This window comes from Dendrobates tinctorius, unplaced genomic scaffold (assembly GCF_039654945.1).
Source record: "Dendrobates tinctorius isolate UK_male_01 unplaced genomic scaffold, ASM3965494v1 ptg000159l, whole genome shotgun sequence".
NCBI classification, from domain to species: Eukaryota; Metazoa; Chordata; class Amphibia; order Anura; family Dendrobatidae; genus Dendrobates; species Dendrobates tinctorius.
The window spans coordinates 64,630-84,179 of NW_027361826.1; the positions used below are offsets into that span (position 1 = coordinate 64,630).

General features: G+C 46.8%; 1 protein-coding gene across 1 annotated transcript in view; it reads left to right on the forward strand.

Moving 5' to 3' along the window:
• PMM1 (phosphomannomutase 1) overlaps positions 1-19,550 on the forward strand; it is a 91,905-nt gene that overhangs the window by 30,464 nt on the left and 41,891 nt on the right. Inside the window, exons 2-3 of the mRNA XM_073549427.1 lie at positions 2,753-2,870; positions 14,876-14,952. Coding sequence (XP_073405528.1) covers positions 2,753-2,870; positions 14,876-14,952 — 195 coding nt within the window. The remainder of the gene's footprint in view (positions 1-2,752; positions 2,871-14,875; positions 14,953-19,550) is intronic.

Genomic DNA, 19,550 nt, shown 5'->3' on the forward strand with positions numbered 1-19,550 from the left:
GGTACGGATACAGACGGTAACTCAATAGCGTCAAGAGCAATATCAAAGTCAGCACACGGAGGTGTGGAAACAGGAGTCGTCAGTAGGAGCAGCGGAGAGAGCGTCAAATGTCGCCTTCCCGCCAAGTCTGACCCGTTCCCATGCTCAGGCCTCCTTTTGTACCCCGCGCCCCCTGCTGTCTGACAGAAAGGTCTCTCCCTCTCAGAAGACAATTTCCCTGCCAACAGTGGTGACAGCACAGATAGTTCCGGCCTTAAGGGGCACCGCACACCGCTGACTCCGTCTTGTCTCACCTTCTTAAACCTGTACGCATTACTCCGAGGTTGTATCTCTGAGATGGAAGCTGGTTATCTGCACAGTGGACACATATAAGATGTGCTTACGTTCTGGCTGGTTTTACCTCATTGCTGGAAATGTAATGTTCTCACTGATTCATTATCGTAATGTTGCTTTTTTTATTTTAATCATATATAAGAGTTGTACGATGTTGGATACTTTGCCGCATCTTTCCATTTTTGTCTAGAGATGTTCTTCCAACTACTGGAGTGAATCAGATCTTTAATTGCAACTTTTTAAAAAGTTTCAATTCGTACATTTAGCTGAATGAGAATTATTTTGCTAGCAAACCATGGGCACTTTTCCATTTTTGCACAGCTCCATAGAATAACATTGGTCTGAGTGTGACCTGATGTTCTGTCGTATCACGCTTGGACCGCTAATTCGGTGATGTGAGCGAGCCCTTCATGTTAGTTCACCCAAAATTACCAAAAAAAATTAGACTTAAAGGGAATCTGTTTTCACCCACAAAGCTCTCCACAGTGCGGCACCCCCTTACATCTCTTCTCTCATTTCTGTCTATCGGCCTAGCCGATCGCTGCGCTCTGCAAACGACTTTCGACTAACCTCTGCACTAATCCGTACCTCCCACTCCCGACTCCAAGACTTCTCCCGTGCTGCTCCTATCCTCTGGAATGCTCTACCCCAAGACATCAGGACTATCCACAATTTGCATAGTTTTAGGCGCTCCCTCAAAACACACCTATTCAGAGCGGCCTATCACATTCACTAATCAAAGTCATTCTCTGTGTAAGTGTGCGTGTGTAGCCCATTCACTATCTCCATCCATCCTTCACTCCCGCAAGATGGCTGGACCTTCATTGTAAATACACCATTGTAAATACACACCTGTACTTTGTATCTCCCTCACCTCATTGTAGATTGTACGCTCTCACGAGCAGGGTCGTCTTATTTCGTCTTATTTTGCTTTAATTATTGTATTGTTAACGTTGTTACTTATGACTTGTGTTTTGAAACTGTTGAACTGTAAAGCGCTGCGGAATATGTTGGCGCTATATAAATAAAGATTATTATTATTATTATTAATCTGTCACCAGAAATAATTCTGTTAGATATGCGCTTAATCTGCAGGTTAACAGTGTTATTTTGCTGCACGCAGCCAAATGCTGCGAGGAGAAAATGATCTTTATTCTCCCCAACAGCATTCAGTATTCAGTCATAGGGGTGGGGGCAAAGCCGGTTACAGTCACACCACCATAAACGAGCCCCCAGCCCTGACTGACACTGGCTCTACACTGCGGCTGCCTGTCACTCAGGGCTGGGGGCGCGTTTACAGCGGTGTGACTGTAACCGGTGCTGCCCCCGCCCCTATGACTGAATACCCAATGCTGGCGGGAGAATAAAGATCCTTTTCTCCTCGCAGCATTTGGCTGCGCGCAGCATAATAACGCTGTTAACCTGCAGATTAACCCCATATCTACAAGTTAACAGCGTTATTCCTGGTGACAGGTTCTCTTTAACTACAGCTTATGAGTTTACTATAATCCATGTGGATTTTATCGTGGAGTTGCAGGAATCAGCAGAAAGTTCTGCAACATATTGAATTACACGTTGGGTTCTCTTGAAGGATGCCTGTGTTATAGGAATACATGTCATTCAGCTTGGGTAAAGTTATACCTGTAACCATTAAGGTTACAGTCCCATGATGATTTTTCCATCCGCTTTTGACGCTTTGTATTTGCGCTGCACATAAAGCGCAGCATCTTACAGTTCCACGGGAGTGGATGGGGTTATAGTAATCTCCTGCACATCGTGCTTCTTTTTTTACGTGACATAAACTGACCTGCGGTGTGTGCTTGAAATCGCTAACAAATCATTTTCACTTACGGGTACACTGAGTTTTAAGTCCAGATTTTACCCATAGACTGACATTAGATGTGGAAAACCTGAAGGTAAAGAAACGTACATATCGAAATGCACTAAAAGCACGTCATCTGCACATGACTGTATCAATAAAGGTTTCTCAAAGCCAAATACCAGGAAGTATCAAAAACAAAGCCGCTTTATTTAAAACATGACATGTCAACAAGAGACAAAAGCCGCAGTGTCAAAAACACGATTAAAAGACGTAAAAAAGAAAGCTGCAAATCTGCAATATCAAAAGCTTAGCAAATACTCATCATGGGAACATAGCTTAAAGGAAACCTGACAAGGGATACGCCGCCCAAACTGTGGCATTTGGGGACACACAACCTGATTACAGAAAACCACTTCAAAGCTTCATTTTCTTATTGATACAAAATTACAAAATTAATATACCTGGAAAAAATTTTGAATAATTATCTGTATCAGAAAGGAAAAAAAAAGCTCTAAAACCAAATCCATATTTGCATTATATTTTGGGATTATAATATAAAACAATTACAAAATGTTTGACTTCTTTTCTCTATAACAGAAAGTACACCCTGAGGTGGACCTGTTTTTACAGAAGCTCCGGCAAAGGGTAAAGATCGGCGTGGTGGGTGGATCCGATTATTCAAAGATTGCAGAACAGCTTGGAGACGGAGATGAAGGTAATGTGAAAACACGATTGTTGGATCCGATTTAGACTTTAGTCATGAATCATTATATAGACATCATGTATACAAATGAACAAGATTAGTTATGTGTGATTGTAAGAAGATGGATATACAGTGAGGAAAAAAAGCATTTAGTCAGTCACCAATTGTGCAAGTTCTCCCACTTAAAAAGATGAGAGAGGCCTGTAATTGACATTATAGGTAGACCACAACTATGAGAGTCAAAATGAGAAAACAAATCCAGAAAATCACCTTGTCTGATTTGGCAAGATTTATTTTGCAAATTATGGTTGAAAATAAATATTTGGTCACCTAAAAACATGCAAGATTTCTGGCTCTCACAGACCTGTAACTTCTTTAAAAGGCTCCTCTGTCCTCCACTTATTACCTGTAGTAATGACACCTGTAGGGTTAGGGTTGGGCTAGGGTTGGGTTAGGATTGGGCTAGGGTTAGGGTTGGGATTAGGGTTAGGGGTGTGTTGGGTTAGGGTTGAGATTAGAGTTAGGGGAGTGTTTGATTAGCGTTGGAGTTAGAATTGGGTGGACTGTTTAGGTACATCAGGGGGTCTCTAAACGTGATATGGCGCCCACCATTGATTCCAGCTAATTTTGTGTTCAAAAAGTCAAACGGTGCACCCTCCCCTCTGAGCCCTGCCATGCACCCAAACAGTGACTTTCCCTCCCATACGGGCTATCGGTGTACTCAGGAGAAATTGCACAACAAATGCCATGGTCCATTTTCTCCCGATACCCTTGTGAAAGTAAAAAAAATTGGTTCCAAAGTAAATTTTTTGGGAAAAAAGTAAAATGTTCATTTTTTCCTTCCACATTGCTTTAGTTGTCGTGAAGCACCTGAAAAGTTAATAAACTTCTTGAATGTGGTTTTGCGCACCATGAGGGGTGCAGTTTTAGAATGGTGTCACTTTTGGGTATTTTATGTCATATTGACCCCCCAAACTAACTTCAAATGTGAGGTGGTGCCTAAAAAATGATTTTGTAAATTTTGTTGGAAAAATGAGAAATCGCTGGTCAACTTTTAATCCTTATAACGTCCTAACAAAAAAATTATGTTTCCAAAATTGTGCTGATGTAAAGTAGACATGTGGTAAATGTTATTTATTAACTATTTTGTGTGACACCACTATCTGATTTAAGGGTACAAAAATTAAAAGTTTGAAAATTGTAAAATTTTCAAAATTTTTGCCAAATTTCCGTTTTTGTTTTTTTTTCAGAAATAAACACAAGTTATATCTAAGAAACTTTGCCTCTAACATGAAGTACAATATGTCACATAAAAACCTCCTCAGAATCATTGGGATACTTTGAAGTGTTCCAGAGCTATAACCTCATAAAGTGATAGTGGTCTGAATTGTAGAAATTGGCCTGGTCATTAAGTACCAAATTGGCTTTGTCACTAAGGGGTTAAAGCCCACAAAGTTATTAAGTAAAAAGTTTATTTTCGACTGATGGTCTTCTTCACTGAAGTCCTCAACATCTGGTCCTGGCCAACCAAAATCATTGGTTACATGCACAAGTCCACACACCCCGCCAGGACCTCCACCTTCATGTAACGTACCGGCGCAAGAGATGAATACCTCGTCCACGGCTGCCGTCCCGCGCCATATTACATGATCACAGCAGCAGATCTGTTGCAGGCATTTCTCCTGTGCCTTGATCTTCATTTATCTGAATGGGGCTTATAGGCAGAAGTCAATTAACAATCATCTGGATACAACCCCATTCAGATGTAGGTAGGAATTTTCCAGTTTCAGAAATTTCTTTAACAAGTCATCTGCATGTGAATATAACCATTGTGTTTGTTCTTATAAGGCGGCACTAACCAGGCACATGGATATAGTATGGAGTGCTGGTTTACGTAACAGCAAATTGGTGCTAAATTCTTGGTGAGGTGACATTCATTTTTTGGCCCTAAGGCTAGTTTCACACTAGCTTATTTTCCACGCAGTGCTCGGTGCCGCTAAGCCCTGCCCCCTGCTGGCTCCCTGCCCACCCCATCCGGTCATCGCCGCCTACTATCGCACACGGCTGCATGCGCTCTGCGCACCCAATCTTTAGCATAGGGTGCGCAGACCGTGCACTAGTAGGATTTTAGCATGCGCTGCGCACCTTTGATGGTGTGCGCCGAACGCACCATGTTGCATTTTGGCGCACCTTCAAAAGTGCGCAGCGCACGCTAAAATCCTACTAGCGCACAGCCAGCGCACGGTCTGTGCACCCTATGCTAAAGATGGGGTGCGCAGATCGCATGCAGCCGTGTGCGATAGTAGGCGGCGATGACCGGATGGGGCGGGCAGGGGGCGGGGCTTAGCGGCGCCGAGCGCTGCGTGGAAAATAAGCTAGTGTGAAACTAGCCTTAGAGGGGTTGTGCTAACAAGAAAGACAAGTTTCCCATGAGCTAGGGTCTGTTATAATAAGCTAATTGACACTCGCCTACCGGCACCACCAGGATTCAGTGCAGGCCGCGGCCGTGGACTTATCTGACAGATGAAGAGGAGACAACCAAATTTTGGTCAGCAATTCATAGCTTGAAGACAGCTGCGTTCCAGGGTAAGGGATGTCCCTCCAAACAGGAGTAGGAAATACTGAAGCACTCATGGGATTTAGATTTTATTGAAAAAAGACACCAGTCCGTCACATTGAACTTTTCTCCACCAGTTATACATTGGAAGATTATTTATAACCCACAATGCCATTTGTGCTGATGAAATCGTCCAGCCCTTTTTTAAAAGCTGTTATAGTGTCTGTTATTACTGCCTCTTGTGGTCGCCATTCCACAGTCTGATTGCTCTTGACGTTGGTATTGTCAAGTATTTACCTCGTAAGGGGATATCAAACGTCTTGACTTACCCCAAGACCCCCCCCACCCCACCGTGACCATAAAATGACCACCCCCAACTTGGCGCCAACTAATACACAGACACCGGTATTTCTTTTGGAATTTTATGGCCACAGCAGCCTTTTATTATAACAATAAACAAACAATAAACACTGTATCATAAACAATACAATGAATTTAACCCTGGAAGGAGGAGTCCTTGAAGCCACAAGATCGTGGTGAAATAGTACAAATATCGTGGACAACCCCCAACCATTTGCTCCCAGCCGTTACCCCACAGGCTCGGGAGCACCAGCACACCAGTAGATGTTGTCCACAAACTCCTTGGGGATCCGACCTCTTCCGACGGAAAACTCCCCATCCACCTCTCACCAGATCACAACCATCATACCTTTAAACGAAGGAGACCCTACCCAGAGAGTCTCCCAAACCAATTTCCACCGACTTCAAGGACTCCCCCAAACCGCCACAACGAGGGGCCTTTGACACCTCAATGACCCGAGACCCCCACAACCCGCCAAGCGACAGCCTTCTCTATACCCTCCTGAAGGGCAAGGGCCCAAATATCGGAACCCACGGCATTCAAGTGAATCCCGTCCGCCAACCAGTAATCGCCATCACCCTTCTCCAAATCAAAATGTCGCACGGCAACTCCCCCATTTTTAACTATAAAAGCGGACACCGCCCTGTTGACTTTGATCCTGGCCCGGTTGACCTTCTCCAACGATCTCATGGACCGCCAACGCCTGCGCGGCACGATCTCCGACCACACAATCGTGACTTCCCGATAAGTCACCCACAACCGCAAGCAATCCTTCTTAATGTCCTTGATCAGCTCCTGGAAGGGACGGACAGCCAGATCATTACCCCCAGCGTGAATAACGAGAACATCTGGTGCCCGGTCCAACCGAACACACTCATGAATCTCCGGCAACACCCGACGCCACACCAGGCCCCGAAAACCGATCCATCGCACCACTGCCGCCGATCTGGAAATGCCCAACTGTCTGCCGTCGGTCCTGACATCGGCCCTCACCGCTCCCCAGTAAACAAAGGAGTGACCGAATATCCAAACCAGCAGCGGTCCCATACCTGAAACACAAAACGACAGTCACAGAAACATATTGCAAGAAAACGCTCCAATACTTGCAATATTTAATCAACCCCATGGACCACACGAACCGGACACAGCTCCTGCACGCCGAAAGGCCGAACATAACTCCGATAAGGATTAGACCTCCACCCCCCGATCCACTGTATGAAAGAGGGACCCAAACCACGCTCAGCTGCCTCAGTCGCCGCACCAATTCGAAAAGAATGCGAAGCAAACCTAGATTCATCCAATCCCAAACACCGAATTGACTTCTTAAACACTGCGCCAAACTGATATCGAGACAGACTTCCCCTGTCTGCGTGACACAACAAAGATCCACCCAGACTAGGACGAAGGTCCCAAAAACAACGCAAACACTGAGCCGGGCACATTCCAGAGCCAGAGACAACACCCAACACAACTCGACGGCCTTTTCCATCCTGATCCGTCTTCGACCTCCGTAGCCAAAATTCAACGCCCTGGGCGGTCAACATCACATCCCTGGCTAACAACCCGCCCACAGACTCTTTATTGTGAGACACGAGCTCCCCGATCCGCAGCGCCCCAAAAAATGCAAAGGAAAAAGCCAGCCGAAACAACGCAACCTCATAACCATCCGCGCAGACCGATCCCAGAACCACGCCCAATTGCTCAAGCATATTAAACGACACGGGCCGCCTTAAATCACCCCCCCCCCCAAAGCGGTGAAAACCTTTCGCCGCCTGTCTAACCAGAAACCTTTTTGTCAAATCCCTGTACCCGCGCAACCGAAAACCGAAAGACAAACCAGCCAACAAACGTGTCACCTTAGCCCGAGACCAACCCTCGCTTGCGCCCTGCCCCAACCATGACAACAACAGACCCTCTTGCTCAAGCCTGGCCCCACTGGTGGAACCAGCCGAAATGACCTCTTCCCACGCACACCACACATTCCGGTAGGCCTCCCAGGTTTTCGGTGCCAAAGACGATACAATCAGTGACTCCGCGGCTCGTAAGCCACACTCCACATCTCCTCCGGACAAACCAGACCCTCGAACTCTGCCTCCGGGGCCAAGGAACGAAAACGATCCCACTGCAAGCGAGAAAGAGAGTCAGCTATCTCGTTCTTCACTCCAGGCACATGTGTCGCCGTCACATGCACATTTAAAGACAAGCATGCTAGTACCAACTCCTGCAAAACTCTGACCACTGGAGGGGACGACCCAGTAAGACCGTTAATCGCGCTAACAACCCCCATGTTGTCGCAATTGAAACGAACGCGCCGATTCCGAAACTCCTGACCCCACAAATGAACTGCCACCAGAATCGGAAAGATCTCCAACAACGTGATGTTACGCACCAACCCAGCCGCAACCCAAGCGGCAGGCCACTGAGCGGCGCGCCACTGAGCGGCGCACCATTGCCCTCCAAAATAGGCACCAAAACCGAATCCGCCTGCCGCATCCGTAAACAAATCCAAAGCATCATTGCAGACCACATCAGCCATTACCAACGACCGACCATTGTACTTCTCCAAAAAGGACTCCCAAACCACCAAATCGGCCCTGAGCTCCGCCGACAATCTCACAAAATGATGGGGAGCCCGAACCCCCGAAGTAGCGCTAGCCAGCCTACGTGAAAAAACTCGACCCATCGGCATTACACGACAAGCGAAGTTAAGCTTTCCCAACAACGACTGAAGATCCCACAACGATATTTTCCGCAACCGACGCGCGCGAACGACCTCAGCCCTCAAATCAGCAAGCTTGTCCTCCTGCAACCGGAATTCCCATTCAACCGTATCGATGACGATCCCCAGAAAACGCAAACACGTACCGGGGCCCTCCGTTTTCCCGGGTGCCAACGGAACCCCGAACCGATCCGCCACCCACTCAATCGCTTTCAAAATCCTGAGACAACGAGAAGAATCCGCCGGGCCGATACACAAAAAATCGTCCAAATAATGAACTATGGAATCGCACCCAGAGACATCGCACACGACCCACTCAAGAAAAGAACTAAAAGCCTAAAAATACGCACAAGACAAGGAACAACCCATAGGTAAACACCTATCTACAAAAAACCTGTCTTCCCAGAAACAGCCCAACAACCTCACGCTGTCTGGGTGAACCGGAAGCAAACGAAACACAGACTCAACATCAGTCTTAGCCATAAGGGCCCCACGACCACATTTCCGGACCCAACCTGCCGCTTCATCAAATGAGGAGTATACCACTGAACAAATCTCCGGATCAATACCATCGTTAACCGACCTCCCCCGTGGGTAAGACAAATGCTGAATGAGCCGAAACTTATTGGGCTCCTTCTTCGGAACAACCCCCAACGGGGAAACGACCAAATTCGGGAAAGGAGGAGACACGAAAGGGCCCGCCATGCGCCCCAATGAAACTTCTTTTTGGATCTTCTCCGAAACGACTGACGGATGCTCCAAAGCAGAGCGCAAATTTTTTAAAACACACGGGATTTCAAACGGAGGATCTGGAATCCGAAAACCCTCCTGAAAACCAGAATACAACAGCCCCGCTCCTACCCTATCAGGGTACCTATTTAGATAAGGGACCATCCTTTCCAGATTCACTGGAGTCTCCCCCTTGCAAATTACCCCCACCGGATTTGGACTTCCCTTTTTTAAAACACTTGGATGCCCCGTGTGAGGCACCATTGCAGGTTGAGCAGAGGTGTTTAAATTTACAGTTGGCCCCAAACTTACACTGGCCATCGTTAAACTGCCAACACACCCCCACCTTGTGCGTTCCCGACTGCCCTTGACCCCCCGCCACTCGTAGAGCCGGAAGTGCCGCTATTCTGGCTGGTGCTTCCAGCCCCCCCAAGAAAGGAACTCCCAAACTTATTTTGCGCTATCACCCGCATCCACAAGCCAATGTCTTTTTGATCCCAGCGGATAGCCGGACACACAGCTTTCCTCTGACGAAACTGCTCATCATACCGCAGCCACGCCTGACCGCCATATACTCTATAAGCCTCCCCAATAGCATCCAAATAACAGAATAACGTGGAGCAATTATCAGGGGCCTGTTCCCCGATAACACTCGCCAAAATAGCAAAAGCCTGCTGCCAATTTACAAATGTCTGAGGAATCAAGCGCCACCTCCGCTTTTCCTCCTCTTCCTTTTTGCTATCCTCTTTTCTACTTTTGTCCAAATTAAATTTCTCAAGAGGCAACAGCGAAAATATTTCCACATATTCATCCTTCCAAATCCGCTCTTTCACCTCCTTTTTCAAATGGGCACCTAACGAACCCTCAAAGCACACATACACCTCGCTATGCGCCCGATCATCCAGATGCACACGACACTCCTTTTCCTTCTCGGTTTGCACTGACACCAAAACCGGCGTGCCAACACCAGGGCCCGACGCAGCCGCGCCCTGACCCACCACCCCGCCACCCTGTGGCCCAACCCACGCTGCAACCGGCGACGACCCCACCAAACCCCGCTCCAAACTTAAAAGCAAGCTACGCACATCCGCCAACACATCACATACACCCCCGGCCGATCCTGAACTGCTAAAACCAGCCGCAACCCCACCACCCCCAGACTCTGCTAAGGGGCCCCCTACCACCACAGACGAAGACAAAAGCGGGTGACAAACAGGGGACATAGACGCATACTCACCGGGCTGCGAGGGGGCTGTGTGCCCTCCAGCCGGACATCCTGGATCCCCAGATGATGACGCCTCGTGGACCTCGCGCCTCCCGGCGGCGAACTCACCGCCTCGTTGCAGCGGCCCGGAAACCCCTGCAGACTGAGCCGGGGCGGGAGGCCTGAACCCCCCGACGGAACTGGGCCGCGACACCTCCACAAATGAAGGCACCTGCCTCCCCCCGCCGAGAGTCGATTCGGCCCAGCCATCCCGAGGCACCCGGTCGCTCAAGGCCCCCCACGGCAACTGGGAGCCCGACAGTGTCCTCCGCTCCATTCTTCTAGCAGCCGGCACCGACTCCGCCGGGCTGCCCTCCGGTCCCGCTGCAGCCATGGGGCTGTGGCACAGTCTCGGGGGGTCAGAGGCGAGCACCACTGCAGGGGCACCGCAGCAGCGCCCCCCCGAACCAACGATCTCCTCCCCACGGCCAGGGGACCCGACCCGGCTCGGCCCTGCCTCCTGGCAGGCCGCTCCTCCACCCGCTGCCGAAGCGCCCCCCGAGGCAGGCCGCGCGGCTCGTCCACCGCCGCCGCGGCCCCCCGAAAATCCTGGTCCAACCGGAAGTCGGGCGCGCGCCGGCCCCGCCCCCTTCCTGCCGCGGGGCGAAGGTCCGGACGCCGCCGCAGGGCCTCGCTGCCCGGAAGGATTCCTCCCAGGCCGCGCACCCCCGGATGGGGAAGGCTGCGTCGCGAGGCCTGGAGGGTCCCGGGAGGGGCTCCGGCGGCGACGCGAGGCCCGGGGAGCGGTGTCGGGGGACAGCCGCTCTCGAGTCCGTGCCCGCCGGGGCCTCCGGTCTCTCACCGCGGCCTGCCCCGGCGCCTGGTGAAGCAGGCCGGCCACCTGCACCTCCAGCCAGCCAGGAGGCTGCCCTGCCGCTGCCGCCCGCAGCGTGTCCAAGGCCTGTTCCACGCCCGCCATCCAGATACGTTACGTGGGACTGCTTAGAAGCTGTGACAACTGTAACAGAGGGCGGGCACCCCCCAAACCCTGCATTAAATACCCCCTAGCTCCCCCTCCCCTTTAACCCTTCCCCTTCCCTCACTAACCTCCAACCCCCCGTCATGTTGGCCTCCGCCCACGCCTCCTCTAGGGGGTTGGGAGGCTCACTCCGGCCATTTCTAACTGTAAAGAATCCTTCCCTGTTTATCTGTCGGAATCGCCTTTCTTCCATTCGTAATGAGTGCCCCCTGGTCATTAGTATGGTCTTTGGAAGGAATAAGCCATGTGCCAGTGTTTTGTACTGGCCACACATATTTTACTGTATACATGTGCATGAGATCTCCTCTGAGGCGTCTTTTTTCTAAGCTAAACAAGTCCACTTTTCCCACCTTTCATCATATGAGAGACCTCCATCCCTTGTAGTAATCTAGTTGCCTGTCTTTGAACTGATTATAACTTCTGAATATCCTTTTTAAAATATGGGGCCCAAAACTGGATCCCGTATTCTAGATGTGGCCTCACAAGTGTTTTATAGAGGGGTAATAATACATTGTAAGCGTGGGTTATTAGCTCTCTTTGTATACACCCTAAAATCTTGTTTGCTTTCTGTCACGGGGTCCTTCTCTGGTATCACACAATCAACAGAGCAAGCGAAGAGTGAACAATTCCAAGACATTTATTTAGGCAAAAATATGAAAGGTCCATATTCAGTCCACCCCACAAAGGATAGATAGTCCAGAATATGAATGCAGTTCAGTAACAGTATAACATGTCCAGGGAGATGGGAGTCCAAAATCCAGCTGACAGTGATAACATGTTCCATATATTCCTCTTTCTCTCTGAAGTCCTGTCTTCACACCATGCTCTGCACACAGCAACTGACTTGCCCAGCCCCTATCCTCCCCAGCCCCCTCATTATGTCCAGAGAGTCAAAACAGGTTGGGGCCGGTTTTCAGGCCTCCCAGACTTGACAAAAGGTGCCTGGGAGATTATGACACTGCAGGGGGTCATCAAGAGTCATAGATAAAAGTCAGGCTGCAGACATACAAGGCATCAAGATTAACACTATGCAAATCAGTGAACTAGCAATATACACAAAATGATATCCATATAGCATATCACACTTTCTAATTCTATAATAAAAGTTAAGACTTGACTGATTTCTGAGTGAAAGGTGGAGTATTTGGTACTGCAGGAGGCGTCACCGTTCCCCAGCAGCAGGATCACTGCAACGGTTAGGCGGCTTTGATATTGCTTCATCAGAAAAACATCCGTGGCTTCTTCATTGTTGAATGGAGTAAAAAAAAAAGATACGGAAAATGCCGGTTCTAAAAAAAAAACCCAAAAAATGGGAAATCGCTCAAAAAAATGCTGACGATCCAAAATGTAAAAAAAAATAGCCAGCAAAAAACAAAAAAGGCTTAAAAATATAGATCTTCAACTTGAATAAAAGATGTTTTTGGACGCCTAAAGGAATGTTGGGTGCATATACCCTAATAACCTTCCATCTCCCTCGGATGTTTTCATTAGTACCAATGTTACCATGAACGCTGGGTTTTCCCCACCCCCCAACCAGCAATCCGTCTATCTAAATTAGGACAAACCATATACTGTAGTTAGCACAAAACTAGTCATATACATCCCTTTGGCTCTTGTCTCCTATGAGTTTTGTGCTAGCTATACTGTTTGTCCTAATTTGGTTATTCATTACTGGCTCATATATTTGTTTTTTCATTTTATGTTACGGTGACTCCAAGCGCAATAGTAATATTTTGTAGTTCTATTGATTTTATTCTGACGGTGACTGGTGTATTTTACACATGCTGCTGGAGTCCGTGTGTATACTTGAGCGCCACTGATTGTTTGCATTATAATCCGTCTATCTGCTTTACTGGAGGAAGGCCCCCAGCTGGAAAAGCCCTGAGCTACAGTCGATGAGTCTATCAACAAGCTTATTCCTAACGCCCAGTGGAATTGTGAATGTAGCTCTCGGGTATAATTCACACTGTTTGTCACATGACAGAGCTGTTAGGCTCCGTTCACATTTACACATCACAGAACCACTCTAGGAGAGAAAGGCTCTTATCCGATCATAGTTTCAAAATAAATATCAGTTTGCGCTCGCCTAGTATTCCACAATGTAAAAGCAGAAAGGACTCATCCGAGCCAACCGCTGCCGCAGATCCACAGGTCAGACCATTGACCGATTCACAGGACCAGATAGAAGGAGACGTGGATATTAACCGCGCTGCTGTAGAAATGACAATCCCAGTATATGGATAAAAAAAAAATGTTATTTTATTCACTATTCTCTCAACACGTTTCGAAGTTCACATAACGTCTTCCTCAGAAAATGCATCTCCTAAGAAAGAAGTTATGTGACTTCGAAACGCGTTGAGGGAATAGTGAATAAAATACCATTTTTTTATCCATATACTGGGACTGTCATTTCTACAGCAGCGTGGTTAATATCCACGTCTCCTTCTATCTGGCACATTTACACATATGCAGATGTACGGTGCCTGTGCAAGATTAATACATGGCTTAGAAACCCCATCTCCTTAGATTTCAGGGTCTACTCTCTGGTAATGTGCAGGGGATGTGTTTAAATGGAATCTGTCGCCATCTGGGAGCAGCATAATGTAGGGGCAGAGAACCCAATTCCAGTGATGTATGACTTACCGGGCTACTTGCTGTTGTTTTGATAATTTCCTCCCTATAAAACAGTGATTTTATCACTAGAGGACTAGTAAACCTGCTGCAAGGTAGTCCTCTATATTCATGAGCTGTGTATAACCCCGCCCCACCACTGATTATCAGCCTTCTGCCTATGCACAGTGTACATAGTGTCAATCAGTGGTGTGGGCGGGGTTATACAGAACTCTACATTCATAGAATTGATACATCTGTAGTAAACAAAACTGTGATTTTGAAAACTGCAGCAAGCAGTCCAGTAAGTGACACATCACTGAAATCAGGTCTCTGCCCCTGCATTATGCTGCTCTCAGATGGAATAGCAAAAAACTGGTGTCAGATTCTCTTAAAGAGGATGAAAATCCTTTCTTCTCATCAAATGCATTAAATCCACGTATCATTTTAGTTGATTTGAAGCGTACTGCTTTTTGTTTCAAGACATCTTCTACTGAGAACAATAGAAAAAACATGATATAATGTAAACAGGACAAAATGTAGTCAAACAACATTTTTTTTTTACTTGTCCATTTTAGTCTATGGGTATGCCCCCGCATATACACATGAAGTATATGGCGGTTTTGTCATTCAGCCAGCATGCCCTGTGTGAATGTGAGTCTATAATCTCCGCTCGTGGGATAAGGCTGTAAGCTATAATTTAGGCCTGTTGTGTTGACCCCATATCTGTGTACATGCCGTCCTCCTCCTCCATTACTCAGGACGACCATAACCTGTATCTTGTGTCTTCCCATTTAGTAATTCAGAAGTTTGATTACGTGTTTGCTGAGAACGGGACTGTTCAGTATAAGGACGGCCGGCTCCTTTCAAGGCAGGTAAGGAAACGATCTGAATTATGTGAGAGAGACAGAAGATTCGGCACTGCTCCGTAACCCCAAAGCAGTTCCATGACTGCTATTCAAGTCGAAAATCACACACCTGGACCGTCCGCCAAAATACCGTCAGAACGGGTGCTCAATCCAGAAAAGCAAGCATGTAATCTGATTTTGTACAAAAGAGAAAAAAAGTGATGGCACTCACTGTTCTGTCGTGAAAATTCTTTATTAATTAAAAGGCATTGGCACGGGAGGAACGTACAAAGAGTGGACAACGGCCGTTTCACGCACTTGCGCTTCAACGGGTCCTCAACGACAGAGCGGTGAGTGCCATCACTTTTTTTTCTCTTTTGTACAAGATCTGAAATATTTCCCAAGTAAATGGATGTAAAACTATCACAGGCCATTTTGTTGGATCTTATGAAGATGTGTGCAATTTTTAATCTAAATATCACATAATTTTTCCCTCTGGATCATGACTTGTACATATGATAAATCTGATTGTATGGTCTTTTATTTGTCTCGTCTGTAACATGCATGACTGGTAAGGTCGATTTTGTGACCTGACCACTAACACCAATCCTACCTCTCCCTGGAAGTTCCCCCCAATCCCTCCCATAAATAAAAGCTCAGACAACAATCCATTTTTCTTTGGATAAAAATGGCCACAACAGCCAATTTATTCATAATTAAAACAATTGGTGAGGTCCTCGAAGCTACGAAAAATCTGGTGATTTTTCCATGACACTGCCCCTCCCAGACTTACTCCTAGCCATGTTCCCCTGCTCAGGAGCACCATGAAACAAGGGAAGAGGTTGTCCTCCAATACCGTTAATGTGAACCCGATGTTCCATCGCCGGGTATCACCCAAATCTCACCAGACCACCATCAAATAACTATCCAATAAAGGATATCCACATATTTAATGAATCCCCAACCATGAATTTGTAACCAACTTCGAGGACCCACCAACGCCTCCAAAACATTAAGGGAACTCAATGTAGCAAACCTCCGACTCGCAAAGAGTCATCCAACAGCGCTCAGGAGGGGAAAAGCCCCCTGTGGAGAAAACCTCTAGGGAGCCATGGCTGAAGGATTGCCCTTCCCTTGGGATTATTAGGTGAATGCCACATTAACTCTTCATAGCAATGGTATCATTTGAACATCGTAAAGCTGACGATGATCGCCACTGTCACCTGGAATACATTCTTTTTGTTAGGGAGGGTGAGTGGGACGTCGCTGTCCAGTGGTCTGAGGTCAAAGAGGACCACTCAACCTCGGTCAGCCTTATTTATGTTTTTTCCCTGAGCCCTTCCTATAACCTATGTCATTTCTTCCCTATCTTTAGACCACTACCCTTTCGGATCACCTTTCGTCCCCTTTCCCACTCTCCACCCCCCCATCTTCTCCCATATGATCACTCCCTCCCTTCCAGCATCATGTCAGCCTCCCCCTATCCCTACATGAAGGGTCCGGCTGATACTTTCCTGGAAGGCAAAGTGGTCTGTATGATAAAAACGTATACAACTGTCTAATGTACAGTCATGGCCAAAAGTTTTGAGAATGACACAAATATTATATTTTCACATGATCTGCTGGCCTCTGGTTTTTATGTGTGTTTGTCAGATGTTTTTATCACATACAGAAATATAATTGCAATCATATTATGAGTAGCAAAAGGTTATATTGACAGTTAGAATGAGTTAATGCAGCAAGTCAATATTTGCAGTGTTGACCCTTCTTCTTCAGGACCTCAGCAATTCTCCCTGGCATGCTCTCAATCAACTTCTGGATCAAATCCTGACCGATAGCAGTCCATTCTTGCAAAATCAATGCTTTTATTTTGTCTGAATTTGAAGGTTTTTGTTTGTCCACCCGTCTCTTGATGATTGACCACAAGTTCTCAATGGGATTAAGATCTGGGGAGTTTCCAGGCCATGGTCCCAAAATCTCTGTTTTGTTCTCTGAGCCATTTAGTTATCACCTTTGCTTTATGGCAAGGTGCTCCATCATGTTGAAAAAGGCATTGTTGATCGCCAAGCTGCTCTTGGACGGTTGGGAGAAGTTGCTCTCGGAGGACATTCTGGTACCATTCTTTATTCATGGCTGTGTTTTTAGGCAAGACTGAGAGAGAGCCCATTCCCTTGGCTGAGAAGCAACCCCACACATGAATGGTTTCAGGATGCTTGAGAGTTGGCATGAGACAAGACTGGTGGTAGAGCTCACCTGGTCTTCTCCGAATAAGCCGTTTTCCAGATGTTCCAAACAATCGAAAAGGGGATTCATCAGAGAAAATGACTTTACCCCAGTCCTCAGCAGTCCACTCCCTGTACCTCTTGCAGAATATCAGTCTGTCCATAATGTTTTTCCTGGAGAGAAGTGGCTTCTTTGCTGCCCTCCTTGAGACCAGGCCTTGCTCCAAGAGTCTCCGCCTCACAGTGCGTGCAGATGCACTCACACCTGCCTGCTGCCATTCCTGAGCAAGCTCTGCACTGCTGGTAGCCCGATCCTGCAGCTGAAACACTTTTAAGAGATGGTCCTGGCGCTTGCTGGTCTTTCTTGGGCACCCTGGAGCCTTTTTGGCAATAAGGGAACCTCTCTCCTTGAAGTTCTTGATGATGCGATAGATTGTTGACTGAGGTGCAATCTTTCTAGCTGCGATACTCTTCCCTGTTGGCCATTTTTGTGCAGTGCAATGATGACTGCATGTGTTTCTTTAGAGATAACCATGGTTAACAGAAGAGAAACAATGATGCCAAGCACCATCCTCCTTTTAAAGTGTCCAGTGGTGTCATTCTTACTTAATCATGACAGATTGATCTCCAGCCCTGTCCTCATCAACACCCACACCTGTGTTAATGGAGCAATCACTGAAACGATGTTAGCTGGTCCTTTTAAGGCAGGGCTGCAATGATGTTGAAATGTGTTTTGGGGGATAAAGTTCATTTTCTAGGCAGATATTGACTTTGCAAGTAATTGCTGTTAAGCTGATCACTCTTTATAACATTCTGGAGTATATGCAAATTGCCATTAGAAAAAATGAAGCAGTAGACTTTGTAAAAATTAATATTTGTGTCATTCTCAAAACTTTTGGCCATGACTGTATTGGGGGACATAAGCATTGCGACTTCTGCGGATTTCTGGGTTAAGACGACAGTCCAAACTGCGCATAAACGCATGGAAGAAAGTTACTGTCATCCCAGCCTCAGGCAAAAAATGTATTGGAATGTGGTGTGGGAAGGGTTACTATATAGTACATTGCTAGCTATACGTCTACGTCTCTGTCCTTTCATATGTTCTGTTGCATGTAAACACAGAAAAAAGTTTCTTGATAAAAAAAAAACCTTTTTAAACCAATGCACTCTGACCTTGTGAACGCCTCGGTAGCAGCAGGCGTATTGTTTTTCAGGGTGTAACAAACCCCCAAACTGTTCCTGTATCCTCACTGCCCTGCTCCTAAAGAGCAGCAGCGGACATTACGGAACACCTGCCCCCTTCATCCCTGCCCTTGGCTGCAATATTCTATTCTCCTATTACCTGATGTACAGTTGTGAACCAACCAGTGCTTCTTAAAGGGAATCTGTCATCAGGTATTTACTACCTCACCTGAGAGCACCATAATGCGGGAAAAGAGACCCTGATTCCAACACTGTATCTCTTAGTTTACTGGGTGCAGCAGTTGTGATACAATCAGAGTTTTTACATGTAGCAGAAAGCTGCCCCCACCCATGCCAGGCTCTGTATGTATATATTCTATTGGCAGTGCTGGGGGTGTGGTCGGACCAGGCCTCACATGAGCTGTAGTCCAGACAGTGAAAATCTCCTGGTGATAAAACATTTATAATACCGAAATTAAATTACAGCACACAGCGTAGTAAATAAAATCTGTGTCTGTGCCCCTACCTCATGCTGTCCTCAGATTACATAGGACCAACTTGCTGACAGACTCTTATTAAAGTGATCCTGTCAGTAGGATTGTGCTCAGTAACCTACAGACAGTCAGGTCGGTGCCATTATACTGATTAAAATGATATCTGGGTTGATTAAATCCTTCTTGTGGTTGTTGTTTAATATTTATTTGTAGTTTTCAGTTAATGTGATTCTCGTGCTCTGGGGCGGCCTGTGAGGGTCTTCATGTGGTGCTCTGCTTTCATATTCATTTGTATGGCTTCTGACAGGTCAGTGATCCCTCAGTGACCTGCCCCCTAGTATACATACTGCATAGAATATCGGGAGGTTAAAAAAATGAATTAACATTCATCAAAATGGCGCCAGCGGTGATGCCTGTGCTGTAGCATGATACAATGCCTAATATACATACATGCATTTATCCTTTAGTCCTATAGTATTTTGGGGGAAAAAAAATGTATTCATCAAAATGGTGCTGGCGGCGGCAGCGCCTGCTCAGTAGCATCTATCATGTTCTGATAGATGCTACTGCATAATTGCCACCCTTGGCGCCATTTTGCTGGAGAAAAGAATTTGGATCCATCAAAATGGCTACTGCAGGCGCCATTTTGATGGAGCCAAGGTATCATTGTAATCAGTATAACAGCGCTGACCAGACACTGTCTATAGGTTACTGTGCACAATCCTGC